This window comes from Gossypium hirsutum, chromosome D04 (genome assembly GCF_007990345.1).
Source record: "Gossypium hirsutum isolate 1008001.06 chromosome D04, Gossypium_hirsutum_v2.1, whole genome shotgun sequence".
Lineage (NCBI taxonomy): Eukaryota > Viridiplantae > Streptophyta > Magnoliopsida > Malvales > Malvaceae > Gossypium > Gossypium hirsutum.
The window spans coordinates 37,702,922-37,716,871 of record NC_053440.1 but is presented as its reverse complement, the minus strand read 5'-3'; the positions used below and the strand labels follow the sequence as shown (position 1 = coordinate 37,716,871).

The following is a 13,950-nucleotide window of genomic DNA, read 5'->3' as shown; positions in this document are numbered from 1 at the left end:
TTTCGAAGATTTAAACCAACAAAAAGAAAATCAATAAGTAATAAAACCATAGAAAATAAAAAAAAATTGCCTTTGAAGCACATTCAATTGAGCACTTGATTCTCTTTGATATCTACATGATTTCTTCATCTTTATTCATAATATCAAACATAGGCAAACAAAACGATAACTGTAACCCCCTACCCCTACCAACATTTTATTGTAACTATACCTAACATAGGATAACTAGTTGGCCTCTTAAAACAGTCAAGACCAGACCCCAAACCAAACCAAACTGCTAAACAACAAAGCAGACATCATTAAAAAGACCCCATCCCCAGATTGCATCATTTTCAATTCTTAGAAAGGAGGAGCATAGAGCTGGAGAACCTTCTGCCAGGACGGTCTGCTGCTAATGTCATCCCACCAAGCACTCACATGCTTACTGTTGGTTGTCATGTATTCCTTTCCCATTTGACCCACCAAGTACTGCGTAAATGGTAGGTGGCTCAGGTCAGCAGGGCTGAAGAAATCACCAGCCAAGTACTTGTTCTTTGACAGCCTCAGAAAGTAAGCAAGCAAAATAGCTAAGCCACCATATATCTCAAAACAGCTAAGCCACAATTTAAATCTCTGGTTGCGGTAAATTGGCTGATGCAAGAATCTAACAAGGTCTTGTGCAGCTCTGAGAGGTAATGGTTGCATCGTGAACGTCTTACCACTACCTAAAATCACAAACATATAACCATCAATTATTAGTGCAGAAAATAGCAACAATGCGGGACAACATTAAACTGGAAAGACAAGAAATGTAGAGCAAGAATAAGGACAAGGAAAATGAGAAAATGAACAATCATGTCTTAGGTTTATGTGATCTAGTTCAGAACAGAGTGCTGCTTCTCTTTTTCCAGCACTAGTTGTTCTCCTAGCAGTAATTCATTAATCTAATCAAACCTTGTGATATCTAAATTACAAAGCCTAATCATCTGCATTAATTAAAGCATACAAAGTAGAATGCAAAAATATAGCACATGGCCCATTCAGGAAGAATGCAGAAACTTTGGAGAAAATTTAAAATTTTCAATGAACAGAGCTATTAGGCACATTAAAATTTAAAATTCTTGTAACTTTGGAGAAAATGATAAAAAAAATTCTAAAAGAAAAGTAAGCTTAGACCAATTAGCACAATTCATGACAATATCAGAAATCAAACACCAAGATCTGCAGTAATATGTATCTCCTAGAAAAGAATATCTAATATGCAACCTGCAAATAGGAGACCAAAACAGAATCAATTTCTGGTGAAACTTCTGCCAAAATGTCCTCCATAGCACGGACCATTGTTCCACGATTAGCTGTATCTTCCTCCCCAAGTCGACCAAGAGTATATGTTTTGCCAGTACCAGTCTGACCATAAGCCATGATTGTCCCATTGTAACCATCCAAAACACCCTATGAACACAAATACACAATGACCTTGTTAATAAAATGAATAATGCATCAAAAAAGGCACCAAATCCTTTATAAGCTATGACCAAACACGGCAGTTATGTACAGCAGAACAAAACAATTGATAACTTGGGAGAAGACCGACACAAAACACAATGATAGGTTGAAACTATTTTCAGCCACCGCCTCTGCTGTTGCCAAGGAAGAATAACTAATAACAAGTAAAATTCTAACAAATTCTGGTACAATTAGAAAAGCCCTGTACTCAAACCTCAACAACTGGCTTTGCAACAACTTCATACACACGTTTTTACGATGCAAACTTTGTCAGCGCTTCATCAAACTCATAGGTGTCTGTGTCCCAGTTGTTTTTGCGAAGCTTTAACCTTTTAAGCTGAAAGAGAAAAGTTGAAGCATTGGTGAGAACTTTACTAAAATCAAGTAATAAACACTTACAGAAACTGGATGGGAGTTAATTTCAATAAATCTAAAAGCTAGTTAGGTGAGCTACGTGAACAAGTACAGGCATGTCGACTTCACTTTTTCTTAGGTGGTTAGAAACTAAATCCTTCTTGACTAATTGAAATGAAGTGATAATTATTCAAGAATTTGCTACTTTTCTCCATTTTCATTTGAATAAACTCACTTTTAGGCTGATGCATCCCTCAAGATGCCAACCCTGACAAAATATAATCGATATGCCCTTCTCTTAGCTTTTCCTCAATCATTTGTACTTCAAGATCAAACAGATAAAAGAAAGTAGATAAAGACATCTAACAAATTAAGGTCACTGAGAATTGTATTCCCTGCATATCCAACTGTCAGATAGCAACATAATACCTCTGGTTGAAGTTCTACACAATCAGCAAAATCAGCATCTGCTACTAACTCTTCTACATTATGTGGACGTAATCTCACAGCCACTCAAACTCTTCCAGGAACTGAAGAGAAACATAAAGGCTTCAAATTAACAAATAAAATATACAGAAAAAGCAAAATAATAGAGTTTCTTTTCCCAAAGATACAACTTCTGCAATGTAGAGGAAAGGTTTCTCTGTTTCTTGGCCAATTCTTCATTGAAGTCTAGAAAAGCCGGATCAGTATTTTTAGCCGATGAATCAGTCTTAGAAGTAGATGGATGAGATGATACTAATGATAACGAATGAGTAACTACTTGCAACATCTTCGAAGCTGTTGCAGAAAAGTTACCAAACCCCGCAGCTAGTATTACTATTAGAGCAAATAGATAAAATAACACAACAATCCAGTAAAATAATGATGAAAATCATTACCATGTTTACGGTGATAGGGAAGTGTTCCTACCGCAAGCAACTTTACAATTTCACTCCCTGACTCAGAAGCTTTAACAAACTGAACCTTTATCTCTCTAATCACCTCAAAAACATTCCTTGGAGGGCCTTTTGATCCTCTAACTTCGAACTAGAACATCCCATCACTGACGAAAACCAAAAAAAAAAAAAGACCCAGCAAAGTATAGCAACTGCTTTACATGAAGGAAACGAAAAACATGATAAGAGTGATTGTTTCTGGAGAAAAGTTCAGGGTAGGAGAAATAAAGGCTTACCAATAGTGCTTTCCTTGTGCGTCGGTGTGTATATTGCTGGAGAGTATTATAGGCAGAGGGACAGAGGGAGCAAATAGGCAGAAACCCCAAGCTAGAAGGAAGGAACAGAAGGCGAAAAGGGATGTGTCGATTGGAAGGGTAAACAGGGTATAAAACTTGAAGCAGCACCTAAACTGAGCTAAAGGCAGGGATTAGAAATCGGTGGATTTCACCGATTAGGTCAGTAATGGTTTAGCCCCGTAATAGCAATACATTGAACCAAACAAAGGATTAGAGGCGTAATAAGTGGGGCCCACGATTAGGGGTGTATTGGCTATGCCAATACACCCAATATTGGCTATGCCAATACACCCAACCAAACATGCTGTAAATGTTTTATAAAATCAGTTAAGTAATAATTTTTAATAGACAAAATAAAAGATTTTTAGCATAGCAAAACAGTGTCGTTTTATTCCAAATGAGCCGTAAAAGGTAAGCAATAATTTTATATAGCAAAACAGTGTCGCTTTATTCCAAATGAAATAATTTTATATAGCGTTTTTATGAAAAATGCCGCAAAAGGAAAGTAATAGCGGCATTTTTATAAAAAAACACCACAAAAAATAATTTTACTTTAAAAAATAGCGCCATTTTATAAAATCCCCTTCTCCGAAATCCCCAACTTTCCCCCCTAAAATCCCTAATTCCCCCATTGAAACCCCCAACTTTACAAACATACCGTCCTTTAAAACTTTTAACTCCATGCCCATTGCTATATTTTTTTCCTTAACCCCAATTCTTAAACACCCAAATTTGGAAAGCTATTTTTTCTTTCTATGCAGAACTTTTCTTAACCCACAAGCTTTAGCTGCTCTATGCGATTCCATCACGGATTTGAAGGACTCGAGGCTCTGCGAATTAGGTCAGTCTTTTATGTTTTTGTGTTTTTTTAAAAAAATTTATGTCGAAAGTAACAACCAGAAAACCTAAAATATGAACAACCAAAAGCCTAAAATTTGAACACTAATCGGTTGCATGAAGAATTGTTCGTGCGTGGCTTATGCATATGATGTTGGCATTGGTTGCATGTTATGGAGTGGAGATTTGATTGATGTCCAGAAATTCTCTAATCGGGGAGTCGATCTTTACATTCGTCTGCCATCTTCGAAACTTGGTAAACTTGTCTTCCATATCGACCATGTGTGTGACGAATTGCATCAATTATTCATTTTTGGTTTAGATGTTTTATTAGCCATGTTTCTGGATTTGCAGATAAAGGGAATAGTGAGATAATTGTTATTACAACAGTAATTCCAGGCATGGTCGTGATTATAATAATTTTTGCGCTCTTCTTATTGCGTAGAATGGGTCAACAAAGAGGTAAAATGTCCACCTTTATTTAATTAATCTTTACAGTCACTTTTTTTAAGAAATATGTAAATTCTTTAAGAGTTCTCTTTGAGTAAAATTGGATTTAAAGGTATTTTTTACTCGATTTAAATTCAAATTTTAGATAAAATAAAATAAAATTGGAATAGAATTGAGTTGAACTTGAATACAGATAAATGCTCTAAACTTGATTGAGTACTATGATAAAAGTTAAACCGCAGGTGTTGAGTCTTTGAAGTCTGGGTCTATTGATGAAAGAGGCGATAAGGAGGTTAGTATATCTTCTAAAGCCACTGTTTGTTTGCTTTTCCAAGTTTGTCAAACTTCAATATTTACCTGATGCCTAATATGGATTTAACAACCTGTATGGAGTATTTCTGATATAAGTTCGATTAATATATTTGAGGTTCCATTTGCTATTCCTTATTAAAATATTACTTAATTTACATTTTTTTTGTGTTGTTATTTCATTGAATTACAATCTTCAACTTCTATTTTTAGTGAGTAAAGGATAGCCTCATTTTATCTAGTGTTCATGGCAGAAAGTACAGAAGACTTCGTAGCTAATATGTTGACTTCTATTAGACTTGTAAAGTTTGTTAGCAAAACAAGGAGAAATACTTGAGTCTCGTAGGCTTGCTGCAATTGCTAGAATAACCAAATCAGGCTGTCCAAATCTCTTGGGAAAATTTCTCTCTTTGTGGTGGTTGATTATTTTTTCTAGTATGCTCATTTTATTACCCTCCCTCATTCTTTATAATGTTGTTTCTATGGCATGAATTTCTATTTTATTAAGTAGTTTGTTTGAATCCATTGTTAGTGACCAAGGTGTTATTTTTACTAATAATTTTTTGAAGGAACTCTTTCATATTTGTGGAACAAGGTTAGCCTTTTCTTTTGCATACCACCCTGGTTTGATGGTTGAATAAAGTTAGTCAAATTGGAAATTTGATCCTGTTTTTGGTGCATACATGCACTTGAACAGTTGGTCTTTGAAACAAATTGTTGTTGTTTACCATATATAATTTACTTGCTGCATGGATGGATGAAATTTGGGTAGTATTTGCCTTTCTTGACTTTCTATAAATGATTTTTCCTTTTGCTAAAGACCTCCATTTATAATGTGTGAGCTACAGTTTCTTGTTGTTCTGGTTTAATGGATAATTTTTTGTTCCTCAAAATGAGATTGATGTGGTTTATTTTGTTCAATTGCATATTGGATTGTCATATATGTGTGTGTGTGTGTGTGTCAGTTTTATGGAAATGTGATGCTGCTTCTTTTGGTTTAATGTATTTTGTTTTCTTGAGCTTTCTTCCGGCTTTCTTACCAGTCCGATGCTGCTTCATTTTAATTTTGTATTTATTGTATTTGTTAATGCAGGCGCCAAAGCCATCTTCTGGACCCCACAAGTTGAGGGAATGTTTGCCACTTATTCTCATTCTGCGAAACAGACTAAAGTATGCTTTGACATACAGAGAAGTGATTGCTATTCTTATGCAAAGGCATGTTATGGTAGATGGGAAGGTTAGGACTGATAAGACCTACCCTGTAGGTTTTATGGGTATGTGGGACTTGCCATTGTGAATCAATTAAAGTACTTGTATTTTTATTCATATTATAAAGTCATATAAAGTAGGTTGAATATCCTACATATAGACTTTATTTTAAATTTTTTGTACATATTAATATTATTACACAAAAGTTTTCACCTACACATATTACATATTTTATTTTGTTCATATTGCATATGTTATTTTTAAATAAAAAATAATGTTATTTTTGTATGTGTTTTAAAATGAAAATCTAAGTTTTAAAATCGTAATTTTGAAGACTGTATCTTTTAAAGAAATTATCTTTTTATGTATGATCTCATAAATCTGGTAATATTTGTTTCTTTTCTTCAAACAAAAGTACTAGATGTAGTACTTAAGTATTCTTTGTTCAAATATTGATGACAAATAGGCTAAATCTTTGATAACTGGTTTGGATGCAGGGAAGAGAATTAACCATTGCAGAGAAAACAAATTATCTGGTTTTCATGATCAATGCTTTTCAGGTAATCTAGCACCTAAGTATGCATTTTAGTGAATGCTTTTGGATGTTACAAATTCATACTACTATATTGATGTTACATTATCTGGTTTGGATGTTACATTTGAGTTTTATAAAATGAAAATATTAGAAAAAATTTGCAAATGGTGCTAAAAGGTGGTGGATCTGTATCCTGATGCTACTTTATTAATGGTGGATTTGTAAATTTAAGTGTTTAAATGTTGTAAATTGAAGTGTTTAAGTGCTGCAAATTGAAGTATTTAGTTGCTGGAAATTGAGATGTTTTATCTCTGTAATTGAGGTGTATAAATGTTGTTAATTTATATGTTTAAGTGCTGCAAATTTAAGTGTTTAAATGCTATAAATTGAGGTGTTTAAGTGCTGCAAATTGAAGTGTTTAAGTGCTGCAAATTGAAGTGTTTAGTTGCTGGAAATTGAGATGTTTTATCGCTGTAATTGACGTGTATAAATGTTGTTAATTGATATGTTAAAGTGCTGCAAATTGAAGTGTTTAAATGCTGTAAATTGAAGTGTTAAAGTGCTACTTTCCATTGTCACCTCCCTCATTTCTTTATGCATCAATAACTATATTAATGAAATCAAGTACTACAATTATATATTATTACATATGGGGGTTGGAGAATACGATCAAAGGGAAAACATCAGATATGGTGATTCCCAGCCAAGCAGTGGCTTCTTAGACACCCAACATTTTGCACAACCAAACATGACCAGAACTTCTAAACCTACATGTTGAGGTTGCTACACACAAGTCCCTTCCTTTTTTTAGTTTATGTGCTATGTGATGATTGTGTTTTAAAATTTAACTTGTTTTAGTTCCTTACATTCTTATAGGATTCACACTCAATGAGCAAGAAACATCTCAGCAACTCATTGGGATCGAGCAGTCAAAATTCAGAATCAAGTGACACACAAGAGCTAGATTTGGAGCTTAGATTGTGATTGTAATCAGTAATTTTTTTGCTACTTTAAATGCATGCTCATGGAACTACATTTTATGCTTTCCTAGAATTGTAAGTTCAAATAAGGTGTTGATCTGCAATTTATACATACAACTTGAGCAAGTTGATATGAACTAGTTTGAATATTTTTTTAAAAAATTTCAGAGGAATCTTATGTAATCAAAGGCATTAAAAACATAGTTCAAAAGATAATAAACGAAAGGAGTCTAAGAAAATAAAAATAAAACAACTAAAAGAAAAAATAAAAATAAATAAAAAGAGAAAGAAAAGAAATAAAATCAGTGATCTTCATCGCTGAAGGCATCAGGGTTATAAGGCATTGGCGTTGAAGAAGATATGTGGAGGTGTTGATAGATCTGCTGTAAAGTTGCATCAATACTGTAGAACCACTCAAAACAACACCACTCGAAATGAGTGAATCGTTCAGAGAGGTTTGCGAGGGTAGCAGTAGAAGTAGTTGTACGGTGACCTTGAGGTGGATGTGAAGGTGGATCCTCGTGGTGGAAAGGGACATCATCAGTGAAGTCCTCATACTGATCTTGAGGGTCAGAATGATATAACAGGTATCGATGAGGATCCATTGCACGCAATCCCTCGATCATCCTCATGTGACTCATGCTTGATAATCCCTACGGGGACATCAGTCCAACTAGTGTGAAGGAGGAGGATTGCTCCAGAGTGTCAATGAGACAGAATTGTCATGCAAGTTGAGTCATGTAAGGGCCTAAACAAATAAGACCTTTCCTATTACGTTCTGTCTAATGGCAGCACGCTAGGGAAACAAAGTAGGCAAGTAAAAGTGTGCCCTGTTGCCATGCTCCACAGAAAATTTATATTGAATGTACTGACAACGCCGATGCTCTCCCTCTGACTGGTCAATGTGTGAGCCAAGATGGTATGAATATAGCACAAGGGCAGAGGTAGGGAAGTCGCCTTCCACCGACTCAGATCATAGGGTGTGATACTCGCAGTAAGGTTTGCCTAGCTTAAAAAAGGCGAGTAGAGGATGTGGCAGTATAAAGTGAGAACCCCTCGGTACCCATGAACTCCTTAGTTTAGAGCCCTAAAGTAGCTCCGAACTCTGAGATGCTCATATGATACGTTGTGTCGCTGAGTCAAAAAGTAATATTTCACGGGTTATCATGAGTCGACATCACGTGTTGTAAGAGGAATGTTGAACAAAAATCAAGAGTAAGCTCCGAGTAGATGGGCTCGATGATGGAGAAAAACCGGTCCTAAGGAGCTATGGGAATCAGTGCACGCACTTTATCATCTAATTGGATGTGCTTTAAAGTGGCCCAATTAATGGAACGGCCTAATCCAAATGGTCACTGCCAGAGAGGCTGATAGAGGTCCTCTTGGGGACCCTAAGAGAAACAGAGACATCGGTGGCATGCTTCAGTGGAAGGTCCCGAGAAAGTGGTCGCACCTGGAGTCTTCCACTTTTTGAAGTGGGCATGGAGACTTTAGATTTTCTGCATGTGTTTGTCATGGGGTGCCTAAAATACAACCAATATCATATAAGCAGAAGAATCAGGACAGACAACAGAAAAGAAAACAAAGAGACAGATCAGAAAAGCAAATAAAACAACTATTCCAGTCTAATAAACTACATGAAAAATATTGAATCCAAGTTGAAATATAACTATATATCGACATGCTAGAAATAGAACTAATAGAATAAGAAAAATGAAGTGAAACAAAAACAACTAGAGCCTAGTAATCATTATACCAGTCAATAATGAAACACTCAAAACAAATAATCACAGACATACGATAAAATAATAATTAGAGGAAAACATAGATAGACTTAATGAAAACAAGACTAGTTTAGAGTTTTGGGTTGTGTTTAGGATAGTGTTGGACCACACAATTGTGTCACACGCCTGTGTGGATCTATCTCAGCCCGTGTCGAATTTGAAATTCAAACCCAGTCTTCACACGATGACGGCCACGCCTGTGTACCCTGGCCCTGTGTTTTACTCCTTCGCTTCTCCCACGCCCGTGTGCAAGGTCGTGGGGGGCACACGATCGTGTCTCTTGCCCATGTAACTCAATGACTTGAAATTAAAATTGAAAAATTAGCTTCAGTACTCATATAGCCTAGGAAACGTCCGTGTGTCTAGGTTGTGTGTGCTATCCCAGATCGTGTGCATAATTGAGCAAACAACAGAAAGTTACACACTGTAAAGACATGGCTGTGTAGGACACACGGCCTGGACATACGGGTGTGTCCTTGGCCGTGTGAGTCTTGGGACTAAATTTTTCCAAAATTTGATTGTTACACGGCTTGAGATGGTCTATACGGCCTGGACACATGGGCCTATGCTAGGCTGTGTGATTACTAGAGCTAATTTTTTAAATTTAATTTCAAGTTAGTGAGTTACACAGGCAAAAGACACAACCGTGTGCGAGACATGACTTGTCACACAGGCGTGTGTAAGACCATGTGCCCTACACGACCTCGTACATGGGCGTGCGAGAAGCGAAGGAGTAAAACACATGGCCTGGCACACAGCCATGTGTGCCACACGACTGGGACACACGAACGTGTTCGGGGCCATGTGAAGACTAGGCTTGATTTTTGAATTGGACACAGGCTAACAAAAAACTACACGGGTGTGTTACACGACTGTGTGGCCCAACACGGGCCTGAGCACGACCATGTCACCCTTTTTAACCCAAACCTTAAATTTTTTTCTTTTTGTTTTATCAATTCCTCCCCCTCTCCTTTCCTATATAGCCGTTCTACCAACGTCGACCCCCCTTTTGTCCACTATTGTCGCACCCCCACCACACAAACCCCCTCCTTCCCTTTTCTTCGATGAAACAGTCCCTAGTCCGTCGCTGCGTATCACTTCCCCTTTTTCCTCCCCATTCTTCCTCCGACATGCCTTTCCCCTGCAAACATCCCATCGTCCTTCCCCCGTTTCCCTTTTTCTGTTTCATTTCCTTTTCCTCCTCCATCTCTCTCCCTTTGAAACAGCCCCCACCGCTGACCTTCCCTTCTCTCCGTCACCTACTGTCTCGCCATCGTCGAAACCCCGTGCATCACCGACCGACCCCCTTGTTGTTTGCCTTTTCCCCTCTTTTGTTTATTTTATTTTATTTATTTTATTTATATTTCTTATTATTTTATTTATTCTTTTTATTAATAATTTTCTTGTTACTTATTTTTGTACTTTATTTTTCTTTTTTATTCTGCTTTCGATTTCTGCCTTGGTTATTTTTTTGGTTATGTTTCATACTTGTCTTGTTTTCATTCATTTTATCTATATTTTACTCTGATTATTATTTTATCATATGTGTATGATTATTTGTTTTGAGTGTTTCGTTATTGATTGGTATAATGATTACTAGGCTCTGGTTGTTTTTGTTTCACTACATTTTTCTTATTGTATTAGTTATATTTTTAGCATGTCGGTATATAGTTATATTTCAACTTGGATTCAATATTTGTCATGCGGTTTATTACACTAGAATAGTTGTTTTATTTTCTTTTTCGATTTGTCTCTCTGTTTTCTTTACTATTGTCTATCCTGTTTCTTCTACTTATCTGATATTGGATTGTATTTCAGGCACCCCATGACAAACACACACGAAAAATCTAAAGTCGTCGTCCCCACTTTGAAAAAGTAGAACACTCTGGGTGTAACCTCTTCGTCGGGACCTTTTGCTAATGCACACCTTCAATGTCTCCGTTTCTCCTAAGGTCCCCAAAAAGGCCTCTATCAGCATCTCCGAAAACAACTGTTTGGATTTGGTTGTTGGATTGATTGGGTCGCTTTAGAGTTGGTCCAGTTAGTTGATAGAGTGCATGCACTGATCGCTACAGCTCATTGGGACCGGTTCTTCTCCATCGTCGAGCCCACCTACTCGGAGCTTACTCTCGAGTTTTGCTCAACATTCCTCTTACAGCATGCAATGTCGAACCATGATGAGCAGGGCACTATTACTATCCAACTTGGCAGCACGACGTGTCATATGAGCATCCTAGAGTTCGAAGCTACATTAGGACTCTACACTGAGGAGTTCATGAGTGCTGAAGGGTTCCATACTTTATATCGGCACATCCACTACTCACCTTCTTTAAGCGTGGTAGACCTTACTAAATGTACAACACCCTATGATTCGAGTCGGTCGAAGGCGACTTCCCTTCCTTCGGCCTTACGCTATATCCACGCCATCTTAGCTCACACATTAACTAGGTTGAGAGAGAGCATCGACATTGTCGGTACAACCGACACTTATATTTTATGGAGCATGGCCTCGGGGCACACCTTTGATCTTAGGTACCTCACCGGCCTAGCTTGTCGCCATTAGACAAAGCGCGATAGGAAGGTTCCTATCTGTTATGCCCTTTTGTGACTCGACTCGCACGACACTTCGGTCTCCTCGACACTCCAGAGCAGTTCTCCTCCTTCACACTAGTTGGACATATGTCATCGATGCCTTCGACGATAAAGATCATTGATTTTATTTTATTTCTTTTTCTTTTTTTCTTTTTGCTTTTAGTTGTTTTATTTTTATTTTCTTAGAAATCTTTTTTTTTATTATCTTTTGAACTATGTTTTTATTTTTATGGTTGTTTTTAATTGAGTTTGTAACCTTTTAAATCTTCTTCATTATTTGTGTTTATTTTCTTATTAGTTTGCTTGGAATCATGCACTACATTTAAATTTTCCTACTGTAACACCCCTAACCCGTATCTGTCGCCGAAATAGGGTTACGGAGCATTACTAGAGTTTATGTTTCAAAACTATCAAAAATATTAAAAAATTTAATTCATATCATCAATCATAACAAAACTAATCAATAACATACGTATTGTCCCTTATACGAGCTCTTGAGGCCCTAAAAACACACTAGAAACAAGTCGGGACTAAATCGGTAAAATATAGCATTTTTCAAAAAAAGATGAAAATTTACAAACTATAAGGAACACACGGCTGTGTCACCTGGCCGTTTGTCACACACGGCTAAGACACATGCTTGTGTCTCTACTCGTGTGGATGAAAATTAGCTATTTTACAAACCATTTTTCTCACCCAATTTGGCATGTACCTACAACCACAATTGCACATAGTTATAAGCCATAACAGGGCATCCAAATCAAGCATAAACAAACCTTAATCATATGGTATAACATCATACAACCAATATGCCCTTAGGCACCTTAAATGACAATTTATAACATGGCAAGCCATATGTTCAATTTAACCAAATAACCAAATAACTTGTGTGTATACTTTCATCAATACATACCATGTATCTTGCTTACCAAAATACAACCATTTGATACCAAAATTCCATTCTTTAACAAGCATCAATTTACGATATGGATCATACCTATTTAAGTATCAATTTACCATAATACATCATAACACAAGACACATATACCATACGCACACTTAACTATCATTTTACCCATCATCATTTAACCATAAATCAAGACACATCAACCATTTTAAAGCAACTTATAGACATACCAAAATATGCCAAAACACAAGCCAAATCATATGGTCATAATTACAACAAAACATATAGGCCAACATTAGCCAAAATAGCCTATACATGCCATTATAACAAAAATGAAACAACTGAAAATACCAAAAGAGTTGATGGATAGTGTGATATAGCTCCGACAAGCTTCCAACCCAAACGAGCTTTCGATTCACTATAAAACCCGAAAAATAACACAGCGTAAGCATTTAAGCTTAGTAAGTTCGTATAACTTAGAATTTAACTTACCATTTAGTCACAATTTAGGTAAGTAAACATAGCATATCCCAACTCAATTTGGCCAAATGCCTGAGCACATATTGACCAACAAATTAGCCAAGTAAAACACATATAATAGCTAATAAACATGGATGAACATAATAATTAAGCAAGTTTCATATACATGTATCATCCATTTCATGTTTCAATACATCATATAATATCATTTCCATATATTTCATGTATATACCTGTAATAGTTTGTATTGAACTCATATCATCTCGTAACAGAACATTGCCTGTTGAACCATTTAGAATATTGTTGGATACTTAGGATAGCTCACACATAGTGTGCTAAACTGTAATCCATCAATTCCTGTACATGCATGCTCGTACAAGCTATGAATCAGTATGCTCTCACGAGCTATAAATCGGTAAGCTCATATGAGCTGAGAATCAGTAACCCTAATGACATGTCATTTGTATCATACGAATTCTTAAGGTTCAAACGGGACTCGGTAATCGTCGTACATCGTCAGATATGCGATCGGTATTTATACATGAAAATTATACAAATCAAATACATATAATTCAATTAAAACATATAAATACTCAATTTAATTACACGAACTTACCTCGATGAGTATACGTATATATTGAGACAATTAATCCAAGACTTTCTCTTTGCCCCGATCTAACTCTGTACGAGGTCTAACTAGATCTATATGGATAAATTTAACCCAATTCAATATATTTCACATTCAATTTAGTCCAAGACCTATTTTGTCAAAATTACCATTTTTCACCTATACT

At 36.2% G+C, this 13,950-nt stretch overlaps 2 protein-coding genes and 1 long non-coding RNA gene across 10 annotated transcripts; 1 reads left to right on the top strand and 2 right to left on the bottom strand.

Annotated features, from left to right (window-relative positions):
* Nucleotides 1-339: 339 nt before the first annotated feature.
* Nucleotides 340-684, bottom strand: LOC121216115 (glutathione S-transferase F9-like). The gene has a single exon (XM_041091413.1). It carries the CDS (start codon nucleotides 682-684, stop codon nucleotides 340-342), a length of 345 nt encoding a protein of 114 aa, XP_040947347.1.
* A 561-nt stretch (nucleotides 685-1,245) lies between these two features.
* Nucleotides 1,246-3,284, bottom strand: LOC107919030 (uncharacterized). Of its 3 annotated transcripts, none has more exons than XR_005912250.1 (5): nucleotides 3,014-3,284; nucleotides 2,721-2,929; nucleotides 2,269-2,369; nucleotides 1,735-1,822; nucleotides 1,246-1,431 (listed from the first exon to the last, which is right to left on the bottom strand). It is a non-coding gene; the product is annotated as an uncharacterized lncRNA (long non-coding RNA). The 3 variants fall into 3 exon arrangements; XR_005912249.1 differs by having other exon boundaries at nucleotides 1,700-1,822; nucleotides 2,721-2,884; nucleotides 3,014-3,279; XR_005912248.1 differs by having other exon boundaries at nucleotides 2,721-2,884; nucleotides 3,014-3,277.
* A 403-nt stretch (nucleotides 3,285-3,687) lies between these two features.
* LOC121216172 (G-type lectin S-receptor-like serine/threonine-protein kinase SD1-13) lies at nucleotides 3,688-7,530 on the top strand. 6 transcript variants are annotated; one of them, XR_005912245.1, is made up of 8 exons: nucleotides 3,688-3,914; nucleotides 4,095-4,166; nucleotides 4,265-4,372; nucleotides 4,603-4,652; nucleotides 5,763-5,943; nucleotides 6,376-6,438; nucleotides 7,039-7,192; nucleotides 7,272-7,530. XR_005912245.1 is itself a non-coding variant. In XM_041091519.1 (7 exons), the coding sequence occupies exons 1-7, from the start codon at nucleotides 3,755-3,757 to the stop codon at nucleotides 7,361-7,363; spliced, it is 708 nt and encodes a 235-aa protein (XP_040947453.1). In that variant the 5' UTR covers nucleotides 3,691-3,754; the 3' UTR covers nucleotides 7,364-7,530. The 6 variants fall into 6 exon arrangements, 2 of the variants coding, with proteins under 2 accessions (XP_040947453.1, XP_040947454.1); XR_005912246.1 differs by having other exon boundaries at nucleotides 7,039-7,186; nucleotides 7,290-7,466; XR_005912247.1 differs by having other exon boundaries at nucleotides 3,689-3,914; nucleotides 7,063-7,192; nucleotides 7,290-7,466.
* Nucleotides 7,531-13,950: the final 6,420 nt, after the last annotated feature.

Bases quoted from the DNA above. Each gene is read 5' to 3' on its own strand.
- LOC121216115 (XM_041091413.1), bottom strand. From the start codon at position 684: ATGCAACCATTACCTCTCAGAGCTGCACAAGACCTTGTTAGATTCTTG.
- LOC121216172 (XM_041091519.1), top strand. From the start codon at position 3,755: ATGCCCATTGCTATATTTTTTTCCTTAACCCCAATTCTTAAACACCCA. The intron at 4,373-4,602 runs GTAAAATGTCCA...GTTAAACCGCAG, and splicing joins TAGAATGGGTCAACAAAGAG to GTGTTGAGTCTTTGAAGTCT. The intron at 5,944-6,375 runs GTATGTGGGACT...GTTTGGATGCAG, and splicing joins CTACCCTGTAGGTTTTATGG to GGAAGAGAATTAACCATTGC.